The sequence below is a fragment of the Petaurus breviceps genome, unplaced genomic scaffold, assembly GCF_028583685.1.
Source record: "Petaurus breviceps papuanus isolate PSGF00001 unplaced genomic scaffold, PetGlider_PUasm1.0 79, whole genome shotgun sequence".
Taxonomy (NCBI): Eukaryota; Metazoa; Chordata; class Mammalia; order Diprotodontia; family Petauridae; genus Petaurus; species Petaurus breviceps.
In genome coordinates, this window is record NW_027186523.1 from 25596472 (window position 1) to 25620596 (window position 24125).

General features: G+C 35.2%; 1 protein-coding gene across 1 annotated transcript in view; it reads left to right on the forward strand.

Moving 5' to 3' along the window:
- The window catches only part of LOC138175717 (voltage-dependent calcium channel subunit alpha-2/delta-1-like), a 429557-nt gene extending 411591 nt beyond the window's left edge, over nt 1-17966 (forward strand). The window contains exons 34-36 of the mRNA XM_069106216.1: nt 1817-1926; nt 4731-4813; nt 13695-17966. Coding sequence (XP_068962317.1) covers nt 1817-1926; nt 4731-4813; nt 13695-13811 — 310 coding nt within the window. The 3' untranslated portion in view covers nt 13812-17966. The remainder of the gene's footprint in view (nt 1-1816; nt 1927-4730; nt 4814-13694) is intronic.
- The last annotated feature ends 6159 nt before the right edge of the window (nt 17967-24125 follow it).

Consider the following 24125-nt stretch of genomic DNA (forward strand, 5'->3'; position numbering starts at 1 on the left):
CCCCCCCCCCCCCCCCCCCGTCAGTCATCGAGAAGAAGCATAATGGAGAGGGCTCTTGAAGATTTGGATTCAAATTTCAACTCACATACCTAACTGAGTGACCTTTGGCAAGTAACATGAGCTCTCTATTCCCTCAGTTTCCTTATCTGAAAATGAGAGGGTTAGGACTCTATGACCTCTGAAGTCTGTTCAATTTCTAAAAGTGTCATCCTAAAGCTCTGTTGGATCACAGACTTATAGGAAAAGGTACCATTCAAGTCCTTCCCATCATTTAAAAGATGAGAAAGCTGAAGCAGGATTCCAACTTAGGTCTTTCTGACTCCAAATCCAGTAGTCTAGCCACCAGTCCATCCTTCTTCTCCTTCTTTACATTACTCAGAAACCCAAGAATTCTCTGCTTAGCTTTAAGTATCATCTTACTATTTTTTTTAACCTACACAATAATATCTTCTCTTCCCTCACCCTCTGATAGACATATGACACACAACCTCCACAAAAGACAGCATTTTGTTCATTGTTTCTAGGTTATGAAGTGATTCCAAGTTATTTAATGAGTCATTTGCATTTCATTTTAGAGCACAGAGCTCTAAAAATTAATAATTTGTTAAAAGTTCACAAACATCCAAAATTGCTATCAAGATTTTGAAGGAAATGGAAAAACTGAAAAACAAAATCAGTATATCACTCTTAAAGATAGAAAAAGAGATACATTTAATTTTTAGAATATTATTTTCATCATCTCCCTCCTAACTCTCTCATATAAGGCAGAGTACAACAGTGGAAAGCACATTTGATTTGGAATCAGAGGACCTGGGTACAAATGCCAGCTCCACCACAGGCTACTTCCGTGGACTTGGGCATCTTGATTTACCTTTCAGGGCCTCTATGTTCTTAATTGTAAAGTGAATGGGGTGGGGGTGGATAAGATTACCTCTGAGATACTTAAGAGTTCTCAGTCAGTGATCCTGTAAAAGAAAGGGACAGGGACTGGATCTATGTTTCATTGATGTAAGGAACTCCCAAATGAAGAAACTTCATTACCAATGCAGTAATTGCTCAGGGTCACACAGCCAATATGTTTCCAAGGCAGGATTTGAACTCAGGTCTCTCTCCCACTGAGGATAGTTGTCCTGTCCACTACATCATGCTGCCTTTCATAAAGTCACTTACTTGAAATTTGCATGAAGGGAGCAGAGCCTTTGGATATATCATAGAAATTTAAAAGTTGTTTTTTCCTTAATAATGAAAACTTACTAGATAATAGCATTTTGGCATTTAAATCAAGTCATTTAGTTGTAGTATTTTAATTGTAATTGTAATAAATTTGTTAATGTCATTCAGTGGACATTCCAAATCAAATCAGGAGACAACTGTTATGTACAAAAGTCATGGGGAAAAAAGAAAAAAGTTCAATTCATTTTTTAAAAGCTAATGAATAGAAAGCATAAAATCTAGCTGAAAGTTCTACAGTGATAGTTTTTTTAAAGCAAAAATCACATCTTTTTAACTTTAAAATTCGTTATAATTAACATTTCTATATTAATAATCTATAGGTAACTTACCAGGGCACGGTCACATTCAGTTTTTGTTTGCCTTTTGTTTCCATTTTATAGTAGCCAATTTAAAAGCGCAGCATGTCACATAAGTGAATTTAAAAATGAGATTGTTCTACTCTAAAAATGAGCGTTATTCTGACTATGTTAATTAAATTTCATAACTTAATGTTTATGGTTGCACAAGTTGAAAGACTTGAATGTTATTTAATTTCAAATTATAGTGCTCTTTCTCCATGATGTTTTAAATATTTATTTTCCAGAATATTTCATGTAGAAAAGCTTATGAACACCAACTTAATATTCATAATTGTTGATGGCAAGGGGACATGTCCTTGTGATACACGGGTACTAATCCAGGCAGAACAGACTTGTATCCTTAAGCAGCAGACTTCAAACCATCTCGTATAGTTGGTTACTACAAGGCAAGCATGATTTGTTGTTTGTTTGTTTTAGCTTCCATATTTAGCTTCCTTCCGTCCAAAGGACCTAGATTTGGATCCTAGCCCTGCTCCTCCTTTCAGATGGGGTGTTCTTATTGGGCCTCAGTTTCTCTCATGTGTAAAATGAAAATGTCATTTAGATCATCTCTTCTAGCACTGAATCCTGTTGGGGAAGACAAGATTGGAGGAAGACCTGGATTCAGATCCCACCTAAACCCTTAATAACTATGTGACCTTGAGCAAGTTGATCACTTCTCTTAGCCTAAGTTCCTCATCTCTAAAATGAGGGGATTGGATCTGATGACTTCTAAGGTCCCTAAGGTCTAAACAATCCTGTCATTTGAACAGTTATTTTGTTGTTAGTGCTAAGTCATTTCAATCATGCCCTACTCTTCATGACCCCACTTGGGGTTTTCTTGGCAAAGATATGCAAGAAGGTTGCCAATTCCTTCTCCAGCCCCTTTTAAAGATGAGAAACTGAGGCAAACAGAGTTAATTAGTGTGCCCAGGCCACACAGCTAGTAAATATCTTAGGGCAGACCTGATGAGTTTTCCTGGTTCCAAGTCTAGTGCTCTAACTAGTCTGGTGCCATCTAACTGCCCCCTAACAGTTATAGCCATGGAATGAGCTGGTTTTTGGTGGGTTTTTTTTTTTTTGCTTTTTGGAGGGCAGTTGGGGTTAAGTGACTTGCCCAAGGTCATATGGCTAGTTTTTGTGTTAAGTGTCTGAGGCCGAATTTGAACTCAGGTCCTCCTAACTCCAGGGCCAGTGCTCTATTCACTACGCCACCTATCCGCCCCAAAGAGCAGATTCTTAAGGCAATTAGTTTACACATTGCTGGACATATTCAAACATCTCTGAGAGATTCCAGATGTCATAGATGGGATTCTTCCCTTATGTATGGGTTGGTTTAGATCAAAGGTATCAAACACTTGTCGTTCGGGTCAAATATGGCCCACATCAGATTAAAATGAAATTGGGAAATATTTAACAAAATAGATAAAAATACAATAAAACATAGATGTTTTTCTATTCTAAAACTAAGTCAATATATGATTCTCAGGAATCCCTATATAAGGATTAAGGGTCTCTGTTTCTATTTGAATTTGCTACCATTAGTCTAGTTGATTTCTGAGATCTCTTCAAACATTTAGGATTCTCTATTTATTATGCTATATCATAAGGAACAGTCAATAGATATTGGAATTTGAGGTAGGAAGGAAGATATATGAGAATTCATAACAATATCCCATTGTCTCCTCCATTCTTTGTTCAAAAATGGTGCTGGAATGAAAGCCAAATAAATAGGGAAGGTATCTAATTTAAGAATCTTTCTGAATGAATTAATCCTCCCCTAGCCATTTGATTGAAACAGTTGTTTGAGTACTCTTTTTCTGATTTAAATAAAAGCATTTTATTATTACTTCTGGCCACTGGAGGAGAATGAAAGCAGGTGTCATGGCCATGGTTTCCAATTAAGTTGAGCAGTGCTAAACTACAGAGTTTTACAACAAGACTGAGAAGACAAAGAATGAAATGAGTGGGTCTCTCACATAATTGAAAGAGAAATTGGGGGCTACAATGTTGGGGGCATGAAGTACAAATTCTGATACTGAGCTGTGATTGAAACATTATGAGAACAAGTTTAGCAGTCTGAATGGGTTTTTCATTGAATTTCTTTCCACAGGTAACATATCTTTCCATGGGAATACCATTTCCATAGTTTCTTAATGTTAGCAAAATCCTAATCTCTTGGGTGTGCATGGGGGCAGGGAGAGAGTGAGAGGGATGGTGGTATTATTTTTGGTATTAATATTGTGGTATTGCCACAATATTATTGTGGTAAATTCACAATAAAAGAGAAGCCTTAATTATATATATATATATATATATATATATATATATTTATATAACATATATATGTACATTTTGAGATATAGATGATATATAGAAAAGTCCTACTCTACTGGCCTTCACAGTAATATCCAGCTCTTTGCAAAAACAACAAGCAAAAAGAGGTCTAAGGTGCTATTTCCATACTACATATCACTGTGTTTCATAACAAACAGAAGATGTATCAGGTAAAATTAGGATTAGGTGGCTCAATTGTAACTAAAACCTTATAAAACCATCTCCAAAACCATTAGCTTTCCACAGATAACATACCTTCACTTGGCTAATACCTTCTTTTCTCAACCTACTTTTCCAGACTTACTCCTTTTCTTGGATGCTATGATATAAACAAACCTGCCTACTTACTGTTCCTCACATACAATAGCCTCTATCTTCTTTCCATACCTTTTCATAGGCTGTGGTGTACTCCCCTCTTCACCTTTATCTCTTAAAATTTGTAGTTTCCTTCTAAGTACAGGCCCCACATGAGGCATTAATTGATCTTTCCTCTGTCAGGAGCTTTCCCTCTCTTCCAACTACCTTTTTGCATTTATTTTGCATATTAATTTGTATTATATGGATATACACTATTATTCCCCAGGGACCATTTTAGATTTGAGCTTTGAAATCCCAGCCCCTAGCACACAATGCCTTGGAAATCGTAGGTGTGTAATAAATGGTTGGTGGTGGGATTGACTGATCTCTAGCATTTGTACTTACTATCACACTTCCTTGGTGATTTTTTTGTCTTTAAAAATACATTTATAATGTTTCTGAACAACTATGTTTCTATTTCTTTGAAAAAATACTTCCAATTTCCTTAACAAGATTTTTTTTTAGCTGATGGGCCAGATCCTTGTGATATGGTTAAACAACCCAGATACCGAAAAGGACCTGATGTATGCTTTGATGACAACAAAATGGTAAGCTTAAGCTTAAAAACTACTAAAATATTATGAGATAATAATCAGTAAATACTGAGAATAAATGTGATCTTTCAAACTGTAATCTTTATTTTAGCTGAATTGTCTTAACCATAATTTTTCTCATTGAACATGCTGTACTTGGTGAGAATGGTGACTTTTCATTTCAGTGTGTTCCATAGTTAACAAAAAAAATTAACACTTGTTTCTTTTATCTGCATTTTCTATAAAAATTGTACTTTCATACACAAATCCTAATTTGGTATTGATGAATCCAAGTTATAAATCTGATGGATGATGACAGAAACTTGGTTTTCTATTTAAATAACAGCTCATAGAAAAGGTCACTTTCTACAATGAACTATCCTATTTTTGATAACTAAAAATATTGAAATGCTTTCATTTTTATCTCTTTTATCTTATTTCAACATCTTTCTTAAGGAACTTTTATTAAGTTAAACATTAATATTTCTGTCAAGTATAGATTTTCTTATATTGCCCTGAATCTAAGTATTGTTTAGTTTGTTTTGTTTTTTTTTTTAATTAACTATTGCTTTTAATATCTCTTACACTGTGTGAAAAAAGGGTAGATGAACTACAAGAGAAGAGTTGTTCTTAATTTTGTGGGTAATTAAATACTGCTAACCATGAGGGCCACTACAGATGAAAAATCCCCTGCTTTGTAAAAATTATCTCAAATCATTGTGCTTATGATAAGTTCATTGCAATTTGGTAGGCCTGGTCTTGAATTCACTAAGAACTATGTTCAAATTCTGCCTTTAACAATATTAGTATACAAACATGGGCAATTAACAACCTTTAATCCTTCCCTTATCTCAAGCAACTCTTTAGGACTATAAGTTAAAGGTGATTTGCTGGTCTGAATTGAAAAAATAGATTCCAAGGCTCAAAATCAAATGCCCTCCCCCACAATACTGGATTTTTGCTTGTTTTTTTTTTCAAGAAAATTAATTTTTTGTTTTTTAACTTATAATTAATAAATTTATATATAATCAAAAAATTATTTATTTATTTGAAAAATAGAAACCAAGTCAAGATTTTTTTTTAACATTTCTATTACATTTCTTTCAAATTTGCTTTTCCCTGATTTTATCTAATCTAATGGTAGTTTCCTACTAAAGTCAACATTTGGCACTAAACTGAAAACATAATCAAGTGAACCTGGTCACAAACAATACAGCCTGTAAAAGGTGTATTATTGATCACCTTTTCTTAGGACCTCAAGCAATTTTATTTTGTTTTCACCTTATTGCCTCCATAAAGTTGTTTTTAAAGCTTCAATCTCTCTTTTGAGCCTCCTAACAATCCTATTAGGTGATCAATGTATTATTATTCCAATTTTATAGATGAGGAAACTGAAGCTGAGGGAATTTGAGTTGCCCAAGGTGCTATAAGGAAGCATCAATGGCAATAAAAGAATCCAGGCAAGGGACGGCTAGGTGGCACAGTCAATAGAGCACTGGCCCTGGAGTCAGGAGGACCTGAGTTCAAATCTGTCCCCAGACACTTCACATACCATATTAGCTATGTGACCTTGAGCAAGTCACTTAACTACAATTCCCCCTTCCAAAAAAGCCAAAAAAAAAAAAAAAAACCAGGCAAGCTTCAAGTTCTGTACTAAGAACTATAGTATTTTGCCTCTAATTTACAATTCTAAAAATATTTATCCAGATATTCCTATTGAAGATACTATAATTCAAATTTGCTTAATAATTAGAAGGAGGCATGACTGAATGAACCAGGCCACATTTTCACAGTTATACCTCTAGAACTCAAGACCCCACATTTCACTTCCCTACTGGGAGTTTCCAAAGCATGCTGAATGCTGGCTTAGGGATGCTACTCATTAATGAAGCTTCACTCATCAGTTCGGCAGGCATCTGCTTCCATCTGGATAAGGCCTGGGATTAAATTACATTTTTGAACGTCATTAAAATGTACCTCAGTGCCTAAGAAAGCACTGTTAAGAAAACAAATGAAGGAAAATTCTAACCCTACGAAACTCCATCATTTTATCATAAAAATAAGAAACATTGGCTGAGACAAGAATTACGCTTAGGATTGTGTATGAAAATACAACTCTTGCTCACTACCTATATGTATCAGTGTGTCAACTGTGCATTTCTTTAATAGTTAAATTTTAATTTAGTTTATTTGCAATAGTCACTATGGATTTGCTTTCGAAGGATGCTCACATTCACTCTGCTAACTGCTGGCAAGTTGCATGGAATTTCATCTTGTATGTCTTTTTTTCTGTGTTTTCTTTCCTTTTCCCGTACTTGCTACTTTGCCCGTCATTAATAGGATCAACTTATATGTACAAGGAGTCGTGCCACTACCATGATGTCAGCTCCTACCTTCATTTTACTTCAAGTTTTCATGTGGTGTGGATGGTCAGTTATTTTCTCTAATTTTTTTTGTCGTTGTTCTTGGCTTAAGACTTTAGCAAATAATCTCTAGCCCCCAATTCCCAGTCTGAATGGAGCATTTTTAAATAAAGTTGTCAGTACAAATACCGTTTTGAAGACAACTTGGTTTCAACCATGAAACCTGGGGAAAAATCATTGCTGTTTTATTTATGCACTTTAAGAAAATCTTTTTCATAATGCCTGGGGCTGGTATCCATGGACTTTCCATACAGAAATAATATCAAGATCAGGCATTATCTAGAAGACTAGGTAATCATCTGAGGAATAAACTCTGTAAACTTTATACTCCTATTAACATGGAAAAAACACTATGAGAACCACTGCTTTCTAGAGGATATGCTAATTAATGGTCTAAGCAAAAGTTCACATCTTTCTAGTTGTAGGGAGTATTGCTTATCTACCTCTTCATATTTTGCATAACAAAATAACATTCTTGATGAAAAGTTTTTGTAGAGATATCCCAACTTCTTAAAGTTCATGTTTTCGCAACATATATGTGTGTGTGTTTATATGTATATATATACATATACATACATATATATATACAGTTTACAAAACATAGAGTACATCACTACCAGGCCTATCAATTTTAGATGTTTTAAGGGCCTGCTTGTGTGTTCAGCACTGTGTTTACTAGTTTGCCAAATCACTTGTCCAAATTTATAACCCTTGACCAAGTTAGTCTATTGTTTTTGCTGTTCCTGGAACAACGTTGCTGTGCTATTTTTCCATTGCTGCTTATGAAAATTGTTTGTTTGGTATTTCATTTTGGTAAACCACTAGATGGAGATATGACCATTAACATGAAACACCAATCTCATCAGAAAGAAGCAGAATGGGGCTAGAGGGTGGGGTGAAAGGGAAAAGACTATTCAAAACAAACAGAAAATGTTTGCATTAATGAAATAAAATTTGAGTATTAAAACATCGAGGAGTGCAATAAACCTAGCTTTCCTTAATGCAAGATGAAATGAAGGATAAATTGAGTTCTTCTTCCCTAGAAACTAGAAACATTTTGTAAGACAGAACAGTTTGTAAGACAGAACTGCATTGCTATGATTAGGTACATAATCTCATAGATAATTCTAAATATACCATATACAAAATACTTCTTCGCAAAGTGTTATTTCATCACTGTCACATTAATATACCTTATCATAAGATGAAAAAACAGAAACAAGTGAAACTATGGGATAAATAATGAAGTTAGTATTTATGATTACAGGATGCATAATCAAGATTTCAATAAGCTTAACCTTTTTACATTTTTTCACATAATTAGTTTTTGCCATATTAATGGGATCTTTCTCAATATGCTTTACAGGTTTAATGCTAATTCATTTCTTGCCGAAATCATCACAAAAGTTTCGCTATAAGTGTAGTTTTTAACAGCCCCACTAGTTAGATATAAACAATACTGAAAGAGGGAAAAAAAATATGTTAGAGGCCAAACATCATATAGGTTGAAGGTACATATTTTAAAATCTGTCTTTGAAATTGATTGTCAGTTTCTTCTCTGTCAGAGACATAATTATCAAGTTCCTTTATTGATATAGACACCACTTTCTACTCAAAATGACAACGAATAGCTTAGGCCATCATCTTCATATTTATGAGACCACCTGTGCAGAAGAAATGTAAAAGAGATTGTTCTGATAGCTAAGCCCCAGAGAAGATGGTAATGTGGGGAAAAAATTGGCACATTTATACTATCAAAATTTTGTGCTTTGCCTTACATGAAATGTCATGTAAAAAATATACACATATATTATACACATGTATGTATACATATATAATATACATATAAAATTATCCAGGTCCCATGCATATCTTTAAAGAATTATATTGCTTATGAGATGAGAACAAAGGAAAATATGAGACTAAGGGGAAACTTAACAGAATGTTTCTTCGGCCAATTTGATTACTATAAAGATGGCAAGCAGCTATGCTAACTGATGATGGTCAGAGGAAATAGGTTAGGTATCAGTATATAAATGGATATAAGGAAAAATTAACTACCCATAATATGGTATGAAATATGGTATTAAGAAAGAATCCCTCTTCAAGACCAAAATGCAAGAATATTAACATGCAAATTTTTTTCATCACACAAATGTAAATTCTTGTATGCTGAATAAATAATGGATTGCCCAGAAAAATTCTCTCAAACAGTACAGAGTTCTCATTGTAGGCTCTCTCATAAGTTAGAAGTATAATACTTTCTGGAGATAGTTCACTTAACATTCCTACAAAGTTAACATAATTATGGAGTATACATATTAAACTGCATACTCACATGCCATATTTTGGACCTATAGTTTTTTTGATATAATGAATTCTTCATGAGGAAACTTTCCCTACTGATGCAGAGCACCACCTGTTCTGGAATTCTATAGTATTGGGGCCTCAGGCACTGATGGGTTATGTGGCTTTCTAAAATTCACACAGCCATTATGTTTCGGGGGTAAGGTTTGTACCCAGGTCCACCTGAATGGTAACAGCTCTCTACCCACTACTGGACACTTGCCTAATCATATATTATCATAACTTTCTAATCATTATTCTTCAATTAGGCTATATACCAAGATCTTTTTGATCAAATCTAAATAAGGAGGAAAAAAAGATGAAAATAAAGGATTATTTATAAAGTAATTTAGATAAAAGGACAGAGCAAAAAAAAAAAAACAATGTTACAGAAAGTTCCTTAATAGATTCAGACTGAATAAGTGAATATAATTATAATAGCTATCAGCTACAGTTTTAGAGAAGTGGAAAGAATAGCCTGGCCATATCACTGAGTAATCACACTAGATTATGGGGAAATTATCTCTGAACACAAAGTATCTCCAAGTAGAACAAGCAAGTCTGTTGGACAAATGAAAGAGAAACCTTAAAAAATTCTTCGAAGAAAAGGTGTCACATGTACAACTTCATGACTTGAGCATGCTTTGGAAGAGAACTCTATACACTGATTTTTGAAATGATGATTGATCTCACATTGTATACCAAGATAAGGTCAAAACGGGTGCAAGATTTTAGAAAAGATGATTGACATTGGAAAGGATTATTAGAAAAGGCTACCATGTTTTCTTACTTAGATAGTTTCACATAGAAAATAATTCTGAAACTGCCTGGGATAATTAAAATACATTATCTACCTCAAGTGCAGGTTTGGTTTAGTACTTTTCAAACTATATTAAATCATATCAAGAAGATGTAACATTGAAGAGAAAATGCACTAAGAAGACAAAATAATCTCAAAATGACTCACTGAATAATCTTTGGGGCAATCTGACGATCCTTTTTTCAGCTAAGGCCAAGAAAAGAGGGATTTGGCCATTTATATAAATGAGCTCATAAAATAAACCTCTGGAAAAAATATGTGGATACAACTATGAACTACATGTTTTTCTTTTGGGACATGGAGGCAAGAGTACTGAGGTGTGCTTTGTAATAAAGACTGACATGTAGAATCTTCAGAGACAAAGTTCAGAGGAAATTCCAGAAGTGTTGTTCTTCTCCCCAGAGAGGAAGGACTAATAAAAAAAAATTTCAATATTATTGGCAAGATAAATAGAAAGAGAGGTGGTTTTGGGGGCACTTTTTTAAATTTTAGACTGTTGCACTGAAGTCCGTTAACACAAGGAGTTGTGGTATTTCCTGCCTTGGTCGTCTTTTCAAATGAGAGAGATCTGCCTGGTGAAGGTATAAGTGTTCTGCATGGGTGAGACTCAATGACAGACTTTATAACCTCTGAGGGCCCCTTCCAAGGCTACACATCTATGATTTAATGTGTTTTGCTCACTCCTCCCACTAAAACAGTACATGTCAGGTAATAATTGCCAATCTCAGTGCATGTTGTTATAATGTGCACAAAGCACAGGAAAATACCACCAGGAAACTCAGCAGACGGATGCCTTGGTATGAATCAACATATACATCACTGAACCTCAAAGGGGACCTTGACTAAAATATGGACTCCCAAACCAAAACAGTAAGAGTTCAGATTATCCCAGAATTAGGGCTAGAAGACAATTTAGAATTCATATAGTCCTACCTCCCTATTTTGTGGATGGGAAAACTGAGGCCCAGAGAGGTTAAAATAACTAGAAGTTTCTAGTGAAAGGGAAAGCATTTGAACCCAGGTCCTCCTGACTAAAAATAGAGTATGTTTTCCATGACACCATGCTATCTCATCACATTCATGCACAACATACAATGTGAAGAAAATATGGTATGGTATGGTATCAAATATGGTATTAAGAAAGAATCCCTCTTCAAGACAAAAATGCAAGAATATTAACATGCAAATTTTTTTCATCACACAAATGTAAATTCTTGTATAAAATATGGTAACATATCTATTGAATGGGTCATATTGACCATGGAATTCATCACCTATTGACTAAAATTCTAGGGTTGATTGTATCCATGGGTACTTCACATAAGGGAGACAGTCTGGCACTGAGGCCATACTCAGAGACTTCTCAGCTTAATCAAGCCCAACCACATCAATAAGTAATCACACTAGATTATGGGAAAATTATCTCTGAAAACATTTCATTAAGAACTCTGAGTCATGGGGTGGCTAGGTGGCGCAGTGAGGAAGCGTGCCAGCCCCAGAGTCAGGAGGACCCGGGATCGGTTCCAGCCTCAGATACACATACACAAACACACGTACATGTACGTGAGTGCGCGCTGTGTAATCTTGGGCAAGTTACTTAACCCTAATTGTTTAAAAAAAAAAAAACTCTGAGTCACCTCTACAGATGATGAGGAAAGAAGTAAGGCATCTGTGAAAGAATAGCTGATATCTATGTAAGCTCTGTTATGAATTGCACAGTGCTTTCCAGATATCTTTCTGGTGTTGTACAGCAGTCAGCATTAGTATGCTAATAACTCATTGAGGAGAATCTAACATGGTAAACCCGGTCTGAGAGGTTTTTTGTTTGTGTGTTTTCACTCTCTACAATCCATCTGACATAACTGCATACTAGGCCTATAAAATACTGTGAATGTTTGGGGTTTTTTTTTCTGATTGTTCTTAAAACTTGAGACCTTATATTCTAAGTGGTCTCATGTTTGAAGCAAATTGTGGGAAAAAAACAAATGAGAAATTTTGAAGCCTCTTTAAAAGTTATCACCTTGAAATATTAAGAATTATTTCATTGACATGTTATTATGCAGACTATGGTAAAGTAGTATACTGTGAATAACTTAAATCTTCTCTGTGGGTCAGGATTCCAGGTAGGTTTCAAAGTTAAAGGATTCTGAAAACTAAGAAATCCTCTTCAGTCTCCCAAATCTAAAATTATGCAGTTAACTAACCATTGAGTCTTGGAAAATACAACAGTTTGAAAAAAAAAACTATTTATAAAGAGGAATCCAATGTTTGTGCATTGGGGGCGGGGGGGAGGGTTAGAAGTTCAGGGGAAGTTTAGAGAGGATTTTTAATGCCTTAGCAGATATAATGGGTCATTTGTGAGATTCTGCAGCTTTAAGAGAACCATGGAAAGAATCTAGAAAACCTAAGATGTTGAAAGATAGAACTCAAGACAACACATTTAAAGGATGATTTGCTTTTGGCTATGGTTAGGATGAAGATTACTAGCCTTGAAGATAGTCAGAAAGCAAGTGTCCACTGGTGGCAGATGATGCTGGAATTTATATGCTATGAGATTTTCCTCTCAGGATTTATGAGTCAAATTCTTTTGCTTTCATGTTTGATTTTTCTATGAAATTCTATGATTATTTTTAATGAAAGGAATCCTTTGTGTGGGGCATTCATGTATGGGACACTCACCTTGATAACTAGCAATTGGTATTGGGCCCCCAGTTTTGAAAGGAACCATTTCTTTGACCATTTTCAAAAATTTGCAAATCACAGTTGATACTTAAATTCTTTTAAAAACCAGGTTCAAATATTTTGTACTGGGACACTACTTGAGGGATTTCTTTGTTCTTCTTTGCATATTTCTATACAAGTTTACTGGGTTATTCCCGAGACTGAGATCACTGCCCTTCCTATTCTTCTATTCTTCCTATTCCTGCTACTGGCTGCTGCCTACAAAGTACTACCATGTTGACAGTAATGCTATCTATACATTATCTCATTTTAAAACCAATTCAAGTACCCTCCACTACAATTTAATGTCTCACTCAACAGGACTACCAATGCTAATGTCATAATCATTTTTACTTAGTTATCAGAATCATCAACTAGCAATTCTGGGGCAAAGAGTGATAGTCACTATAACTTTGTAAAGTAACTCCATAATTTAATAAGGCTCAAGAAATGTAATTAATTTCAATTACATATAAAACAATTCTTTAAGGTGAGTTCAAGATGTTGATAAGAATTAGCATATTATTTATACTGTCTCAATAAATATTTTAAAAGAAATTAATTTGTCTCTTTTTTTCTCCAATAGGAAGATTATTCAGACTGTGGTGGGGTTTCAGGATTAAACCCGTCGTTGTGGTCTATGATAGGAATCCAGTTTGCACTGCTTTGGCTGTTATCTGGCAGTAGACATTGCCAGTTATGACCTTGTGAAACCAAAATCTGCATAACTGATCTCAAGACCCTGCCAAAACATGAGCCCTGTTTAATTACAAAAGGGTCAATTATTCAGACAGCAGAAAATCAGCTGTTCTCAAAACAACATGGTAAAACTCTATGTGAAAGACTCATTAGGCACCCACAGTGGCTGCATGTTGGAGTGTCAGACCCTTAAACTTGTGTGAATGCTGCATCATCTATGCTGTCAAAGCAGAATCCTATATGTACTTTACTGAGGAATCTGATATTTTTGTTGATGTTGGATCGTTTAATGACTTCATGTAAAAGGGCTCCCCCTTTAAAATGGCTTCTTAATCATACCAGTTCTCTATATTTTGCCCTGAATATCAACTCATTTTCGCTCCATTTTATCAAGATTTCCAGTAATCAATTTTTTTTTTGCTTTGACTCTATTAAAAGTTTGAATATCAGTTGTGTTGAAAACAAAATCAGAGATGAATTCTAAATGGCCAAATGATGTAAATATTAATACTGGCTAGTCTTTGTCAAAAGTTCACCACGAATGAAATGCCTTATGAAGAGTGGCTTATTCTGCCAAAAATATATTTAAAAAATGGGTGACCAGCTAAGTTGGGGGGGGGAATGTTGGTAGGTTTTAAACTGTTGGTTTAAGTAGAACAACAATCAAATTAATAAAATAAAGGTGCTTGAGGGTTAGCTATATTAGCCATCTAATATTTTCTTGATAAATATCATCCCTTTAAAAAGAACAGTTCAAATTAATATTCCCTCTGTTCACAGCATAGTTGTGAAATGCTAGCCAAATTTTTCAAAGTCCTCTAAGAGATGGTAGGGGTGATGGGTGGGATGGGAAGGGAAAAAGGTTTTTTGTGATCACTGAACTTTGGCTACCAAGGGTATTTTGCATGATGCTGCTGCTATTTTTTTTTTGTTTGTTTCTTTTCTTCAGTTGTAGAGTGTAGTCTATTTTTAAGGTGACTGAGTGTTATTACTGTTAAGAGAAAGTGAAATTTGTAGTTATAATGCACTTAAATAATCTTACAAGATCTGGTTAAATAAAGATATCTGAATATACTGTGAAATGAAAATGTTGAAAGACTGGACTGCAGTGAGGAATGTGGAGAAATGGAATTTTATACAGATTAGTGCTTTTGCCTGAAAACCTGTGTACAGATATTTTAAGTATATAAATCAGATTTGACACATTTATTTTTAAAGAGCACATATATGTTCTAAATGAAGATTCATACCAGGTTTCCTCTCTGTTCAATTAAATGTTAGCACCTGCAGTTTTTTAAAGTTCTCTTGCTGTTTTTCATTAAAAATGGCCAGGTCAACTGAACAAAATTTCCACCCCAGTTCAATGAGCTATTACAGTAATCTGAACAAACAGGAAACCTTGGATCTATATGTATGCACATTAATACTTGATTGTGAATAATAAAGATTGCTTTTTTATACAATTTCATTGGTGAAACCAATTGGTGCAGGAAATGATGATATTGCACTGTAGTATAGTATAGATATAGAACAGCGTGCTTGTTTCTGGTTTTCAAAACTAAACAGTATTATGAGAGATAAATCAATGAATGTACAACTCTGGTGATCTGTAATTTAGCTAAAAGCTACAATCAGCAAATGTTTATTATATAAAATGCATTAGTTCATAAAAGCAGAAAAACACCATGCAAAATATCTTGTATATGTGTATACATATACATATATGTTTGTATATGTTGGAAAAGCATTCCTGTATAAATTTTTTTATGCAATATCAAAATCTTACTGAAGTTGTCCAGTATGTTCAACTATCATATCACATATCAAAGAGCAAAAACAGCCCCATGGCATGGCTTAATTTTTTGTGTGTGTGTGTGATGTCCAATACCATTTCTGGCTCTCCTATATATACCCTTGGTTCCAATTGTATCTGTTCCCTCAATTATTTATTTTTTTCCCAAAAAAAGGGAAACTTCCAGCTTTAGTTGTCACGATTGACATTAATTTATACTTCTAATTCATCATTTTGATAGTGGTGGGCCCCTTTATACCTACGTGTAACAATAAAGTTTTACCTTCCTTACATTAATGATAACAGTGCTGATTTAAACACACATACACCCCAACACCACCACCATCACAACAACAAAAGGAAATTCCACCAAAGTTAAAAGTATTTGGAATGTTATGTTTTAAATATTCTTTATCATTGACTCTAAAACCCTCAGGTAAAACTAATTTGTTTCACTATTGATTTTCTTGTTTGGAGAATGTCAAAAGCAAAATGCTAAACCAACATGCTTAAACTATTTAAGTTATATATTTTAGCTTACTAAAATATATAAATACTGATATTGAATCTTTGCTAAACTCTGTCAAGTCAGTGGCAAGTTTCGATGTTGGGAAATTATAGCAAGGACTCCCCTAGATGATATATTTAAATAATAAATATTTAAATTATGTAATTACTTCCAACATAGAATACTCTCTTGAAAAACATTTTAAAATACCATTTTCAGTGAGTAATAGAATCTTTTTCATGGGATTCATTCTTTATCGAACTAATTACAATTAAACTTGGTATCCTATTCCATTTCTATTGGCATAAAAACGTTTTGGTGCATGAGCAGCTCATTTCTGTTAGGAAAAAAAAGTATATAATCTGTAAACCACATGCATGGTGATAAATTTCATAAGCAAAGTTTCTCTGACTGAAAAATGTCCTTGTGACTGCTGTTAGTTTTAAATCTCCTAGCATACTTTTCTAAGGGAAAAAAAACCCATTCCTTCAAATTACAATGTATAAAGTTGATATTTTCCTGTGAGTTTTGACTGTTGGCGATGATTTAATAGATGTATACTATCAATATTTGTTTCCAAAGTATTTAAAAAACACCAAGAGATGAAGAAAAGCTTTGAATACATTTGATTTACACCTTAGTCATGCAACATTCTGTAGATTCTTCACTAAACCAAAATTAAAACAATCCTTGCTTCGGTGTTAAGTAATCACTAAAGGATTGAACATTAATGGCTCCTTTCTAGTTTCTTCATTAGAACAACCAGCATTACTGCCAAAACACCAATCGTGGTCCATATTTGTAACAGGTTTTTAACATGACATAGTTAGCAAGTTTGACTGAAGAGATTTTTAGGTCCTGGACTTATGAGATTTTAGTATGACCTTTTTCATGTTTCTAATGCTTGAGGCTTTATTGCTTAACTTGGAGAAAAAAAAAACACCACAGTGTTGCTGCCATTTGTAAGTTTTCCTATAATATTCCTTTTATTAACTCTAAACTGGCCTTACTGGATTCAAATAGGCAGTATCCCTTTTAAGTGACCTTTGCAACCCAAGTGTTACTTGCTGTTTGATGCTTTCAGTATGTTATAAATAACATTCAAACTTTTGTCCCCTTACACCAAAGCTTAACTTTTGTCTTAATATCAAATTCTTATCCATTGGTCCTATAATAAGAAGCTCAACTTGCTAGAATCATAGAAAACTGACAGTGGGCCACTAAAGTATGTCTGTGATGCTTTTAAAAAGTATGCTAGAAGGGCTAGCAACCCCAGTTTGCTCTCACCTACATCTTCTATTCAGTGCCGAAATAAAGGCCAAGCTTTATTTTTACCCCAAAATAGAAGGTTAATATTGTTAGTAGTCAGTGTACACTACTGTAAACAAAGACAAAAGTGTCTGAGACTCAAATCCTGAATTCCAACAGCATTAAGGACATATATTTGCATTGTTTCTTGTTCAAATAATCATCTCAAACAAATTTCACTGAGGCTTAAGGAATATACTGTCTTGTTTAGAAGCCAATTTAACTTAAAATGTGACCTGACTAATCTGTCTTCTCTGTTGTGTTCTATGGAATGTCTAGATCATGCTTTTTGGGGATGTTTTTATTGAAATGCTCAGTGTGCATCCATTAAAAAAAAAAGGCCCTGGCTTGCTCTTGCTGAGCAACAGGCCTTTTCTCCCTTTTATTGTGTTCTATTGACACTTTTGTGGAACTTGACAAGCCTGAAATAAATTTTGTAAAAATTTGTATAATACTGTTATAAAAAGTTTATAATCCTAGAAAATGTTGTGTTAAATCTTGTGCAAAAAAACAGTATATTCAGAATAAAAATTTATCATTTGAAACCACTATACAGCATGAATTCATTAATCATGTACCTGATTTGGTTGGTGGAGAGATGGGGCTGTCATCTAGAGATTTTTGGACCATTGGAAGAGAGCTCCACACTACAAAATTACATAAATACATATGGAGATATATATATGTCTATGTGTTTAACATACACATGTATATATATTTATATAAATGTATGTATAGATGTTTATATTATACACACATAAATATACGTATGCGCATACAGTTTCTTTGCCAAGAAAACTACAGATGGGGTCATGGAAAATAGGACATGACTGAAAACAGCTCAGACACACACACACACACACACACACCCCTACACCCCTTTTGCACATACCCATGTACATATGCTGGGGAAATCTCTACTAGTTTAACTCAAGTTTCATTCCTCATATGTGTATATGGTACGTCCAAACTTACTTATTAACATTGAGCTGTGTTATGAAAAAGATAAAGGCAGAAGTCACAGGCCAATGTTTTGTGGACCTTGAAAAATTTTTAGTTTTAAGTAAAATTTTGCAGGTTCAGAAATGTACACCTCACCAAAATTCCTCTTTACTGCCCTCCTCCCCCAATTCTATTTTATTTTGTTTCTAAACGTTTGTATGAATGTCTCTAACAGCTTGCACCTGCCCTAGGCTTTGTCCTCTAGAATATTTCTGAGTTTGACACTTCCAATCCAGGTAATCTAAGCTTTCTTCCCTCTTGCTTCAGGGGGATTCCCATGTGAGATCAGTAGTGCCCTACACATAAACATTCTTAAAAGGCGATTAAAAGGTTCATCGTTATCATAACCATCATCATCATCACCATTATTATTATTTTCATAGTTCATACTCTAGTAGTTGTTGAACATAACTTAGAAACCTGGCACATAATTTCTGACCAACGGGAATTTCCCCAGTCAAAACTGAGATAAATTGTTGGCAAACAAAGGCTCCCTGCTCTGCATTCTTCTCTCACTTTAAGGGATTCCTTTCCAATCTTTTCAGTATCTTCTGTCATTGTTTTGGTTCTACCTCCATTTTTTTATTGGGGGAGGGGGGAACTTCTTGCTTTATCAATTACCTCTTCCCACTTAAACATTTCTGACTCTTCCTCTCTACAGCCTAATTCCCCTAGTTTGTAAACATTCTTGAGTTTCAGTGGTATCCATTAAAAAAAAATACCTTCCTTTGATCTTGCTGCTTCCCCAACCCCAAGCTAAACAGTATCCATTTCATCTCCTTCCTCTTACAACAGAACCTGGGCAGAATGCCCCACACTCACTGCCCCTTCTACCACCCACTCACCCTATTCTTTTAAATTGGGCTCTCCTTCCCATCAGTTACAAACTCACTCTGATCACCAGTGGCCACCAAGTAGCCAAATTCAATGGCCTTTTCTCAATCTCTCTCTTTTTAAAATTGCCCTCAAGCTTTTATTTCTCAATAAATTTATGTTACTGACTGCCTCCTCTTTGAAACTTCTCCTTTGATTCCATGTCACTATAACAACCTGGCTCTCCCAGTCTTCGACTGCTTCTACTTCCATTCACTGGTTCTTTTTATTTTCTTCTTCTTACCTACTAAATAATGGCATTTGTCATTCTGTCCTTCAGGGTTTCAACCATTACTTCTAGTAAAAAAAAAAGACTTAGAAGTTGCATTTACCCTTAATCCCTTTCTAGAGCCCCAGTAATATATTTCCAATTTCTTACTGGCTGTATTACCAACTTAATACTGGTAACTGATTTAATATGTCTAAAACGGATTTTGCTATGTCCTGTGCCAGCCCTCCCATAGCCTTTTTTTTTTTTGAGAGGGGAAGGCAGGGCAATTAGGGTTAAGTGACTTGCCAAGGTCACACGGCTAGTAAGTGTTAACTGTCTGAGGCTGGATTTGAACTTGGGTCCTCCTGATTCCAGGACTGTTTCTCTGTTCACTGTGCCACCTAGCCACTTCCCCTAGCTTTTCCTTAAAACTGGATTTCCTATGTATATTAGTTATCTACTCTCTCCTAGACACACAAGTTCAGAATTTGAGTCACATTTTCTCCTGCTTTGTGTGTCAGATGCCACTTAAAATGCTTCCCATGGCCATCGTGTCTTTTCCATTCCTGTCATTATTTCAATCTTTAATTCCCCCACACCTTTAATTTACCCCACACATATCTAGGTTCCCTGGATTGACCCAATTCTCTTTCAAATATCCCACATACTGGGTCCTGGTTAAACTTCTTCAAGTATCATTGCATCATTTGGATCAGTTCAGTCATTTTCCACTCAAAAACACTTAGTGGAAAGTCCAAACTCCTTAAAATGTCATTTCAAGATCTCTGCACTCTGTGGTCTGCTCCATTCTTCCTCAATATAAGGCCTCAGTCCATTTGGACTATTTGTGGATTACATACTTAACTTTCTCACCTTGAAAACCTTGCTCTAAATGTTTAAGTGTGACATAGTGGTAGGCTAACTGGAGAAACTCCCAGCATTCTTTGGTGAAAAGCTGCACTTGTTTCCCTACAAGGACCAGCCTAGTTAAACAGTGAAGCACAGAACTAATAGCCTGACCACCAGGTCATCGATGTGTTAACAGGCTTTGACAGCCCATGTATCAGCTCATGCTTTTCCTTGTCTTATAAACAGTCAGTGCTTAATAAATGCTTTTTCACTAATTGACTTAGAATAACTTTTAGAAATCTTCTTCATCCTTTTAAGACAAAACAAGTACATTTTCCACAGGACCTTTACCGCTTTATTTTCGGCAGACAGAAGTCATACCTCATTTAACAGTATCCCTGTTGCATTTAGTTTACATCACTCAAATAGGTAGGCATTTTCTCATATGCCTTTTCTACCTCAACATACAACTTCCCCAAATTCCTTACTAAAAAAAGTAGAGCTTCCTCTTCTCCTCATCTCCACTCAGAATCACCCTAAACATCATTTACCCTTCTATCCTCTTTTCTTCCAGTCTCAGAGTCATTTTCAAACTTTTCTTCTTTCATACAGCTCATGTGTGGTTGTCAGGCCTTGTCAATTCCAACTCCACCACATACCTCATACGAGTCCTTTCTTTACTCACACAGGTATGTCCTTAGTTCAGGCCCTCATCACTTCTTATCACAATTATTACAATGACATCCTAAGGGGTCTCCCTGCATTCAGTCTCACCCCATTATCAATTGATCCACCCCATGGTCACCAAACTGATATTCCAGTGCCTCCCTAACACATCTAGGATCAAAGATAAAACCTTTTATTTGGCTGTTAAGGCCCTTCAAAACTTGGTCCCTTTCTACCAGACCAGTCTTCTCACACTTTACTCCCTTCTGTATACTTCATTTTTTTTATTTTATTTTTTTTGTTTTTTGGAGGGCAACTGGGGTTAAGTGACTTGCCCAAGGTTACACGGCTAGTTTTTGTGCTAAGTGCCTGAGGCTGGATTTGAACTCAGGTCCTCCTGATTCCAGGACCGGTGCTCTATTTACTGTGCCACCTAGCCGCCTCCCTTCTGTATACTTTAAAGATCCACTGCCATTGCAACTGTTCTTCAAACATATTTAGTCTTCCAACACCATACCTTTTCACTAGCTGTCCCATATACCAGGAATACTCTCCCTTCCTCACATCTCCCTCTGAACTTCTATTCCTTCAAGATTCATCTCAAATCCAACTTCTGCAAGAAGTTTGGCCCTCCTGTTTTGTGCACGCATGCACACACATACACACATCTACCTTATGCTAGTGCCTTTCCTCTGAATTTCTTTCTTCCTATCTTCTCTCTCTCTCTTTACTGCACCTCTTACACTGAAAGCTGGGTCAAGGAAAATCCTTCACAAGTACAGTGATGTATGACCATGACAATACATCATTTAAAAAATATCTAGGGATTTTTAATATACTATAAGCTCAATATGAATCAATGGAGCAACAATGGCAGCCAAGAAAGCTAATGAAACCTCAGATCACATTAAAGACCCATTTAGTCAGATCATGTCCAGAATACTGCGTTACACAATAAACCACATTTTGGAAAAGAATCTGACAAGCTAGAGAGGATTCAAAGGAGGGTGATCTCAAGAAAATGCCACTTCGCTGGCTGAAAGAAAATTGGAATGTTTATTATGCAAGAGAAAAAAAAAACTAAGGTGGAAGTATGTTACTGATTTCCTTCTTTTTCCATTATATTTTAAAATAAATTTGATATCTTTTGTTTTTACATCACCTTAATTTTCCACTGTATTCTTGCCTTTCTCCTCCCTCAAAGAAGGCTATCCCATATAACAAGAATGTTTTCAAGAAGATGAAAAAGCAATCAACAAAATTGATCAATATATGAAAAACAACGTACAATTTATGCAATGTTCCACATTCATGGACCTCCCACATCTGCATATTACTGGGAGTAGATGTTTTCTCACATACCTTCCTTGGGGCTACAATTGTTCTTTTTAATCTTGCAAAATTGTTTTGTGGTTGTTCTTTCCATTTACCTTGTAGTCATGGTGTTTTTGTTTTTTGTTTTTTTTTTTTTTTGTGGGGAGCAGCATGAAAACCTATGCAAAGTAAAAATATGTTCACTTTGCATCAGCCGATATCTTTCCACTTTCCTCTTTATTCATTATATTTATCATTTTTTTTTTAAGCAATTGGGGTTAAGTAACTTGCTCAAGGTTTCACAGCCAGGTGTTTCTGGGTGGGTGCTAAGTGTCTGAGCCCGGATTCGATCCCAGGTCATCCTGATTCTGGGGCAGGTGCTCTTACTGTGCTACCTGGCCACCCCTATATTTATCATTTCTTACAAGAGATTAAGTTTTCCTTTGCAATTACAATTTGTTTAGCTATTATCCAACTGAAGGTCATACACTTTGTTTCCAGTCTTTTCTTACCACAAAATGTGCAGCTATGAATCTTTTGGTTTATATGCATATTTTCTTCTCATTAATGGCCTCCTTGGAGTGTATATATATCTAGTAGAAGAATCTATGCATCAAAGGATGGGGACATTTTACCAACTTCATTTGCGTAATTTCCAACTGCTTTTCTGGTACTTCATTTTAAGTATATAAAAGGACATCACGAGAAAGAATAGGCTTCTGTTTGACTCCAAAGGTCATTACTAGAAACAGTGGGTGTAAGTAAAATGAATTGGTTAGACCAGATATGGCCTCTGAATACCTTCCGTTTCTCAATCTATTATTCTAACTTTCTATAATAGTATGAAGATTCTACGAGGCAAATTTAGATGTACATCAAAGAAAAACCTTTCTATTAAGCAGAGTTATCCAAAAGTGAAATCGGCTGTCTTGGGAGTTAAGGGGTTGCCCCCCCCCCACCTCACCAGAGGGCTCCAAGTAAAAGCTGGTTATTACTTAGATTTATTGTAGAAGAAAGTCTATGGCTTCCACTAGGTTAGCCTTTGAGGTCTTTTTCATCTAAGATTCTATGATTCCATACCTACCCCACACACCCCCCACCCTTTGTGCCCATACGCTCTGCCAAAGAAACTAACAAGAGTAGCCAAAACACAGGTATCAATATACAAAAGGAAAGAGATAACATGGGATATCTGAATGATTAAAATTTAGTATATAAAATATTCAGCATGACACATAATTCAATAAGTCACAAATGAATTGTAAATTAGTATAAAATGGACAGTTTTATCTTTATAAGACTTTTTTTTTAAGGAAAACCTAGAAATCTCACACAGAAGACCAGTGTAAAAAGGCTCATAAAATGTATTATTTTCCTATAGAGGAATACAGAAATTATTTCAAAGAAAGTAAAACTTAAAGAGGATCTTATGGGAAACTTTTTTCAGTGATTCTTCTTTACTGTGTGATTGAGGAATGGATTAGAACCTTTCAGTTGCCCAAAGAGACAGTGAAAAAAGGAAGGCAGGTTTGTGGTGGAAAAATAATTTTCAAGAGAAACAGGAAGATTAAGAGTAAAGGATGAAGAAAATATTGGGGGCTGGTGAGGAAAAGAAACAGAGTCAGACAACATGAGTGACAGGGAGGGAAGGAACAAGAGAATGAAGAAGAAGAAGAAGAAGAAGAAGAAGAAGAAGAAGAAGAAGAAGAAGAAGAAGAAGAAGAAGAAGAAGAAGAAGAAGAAGAAGAAGAAGAAACTGAATTATTAATATTTGAAGTTAGAAGAAAAAAGAAAC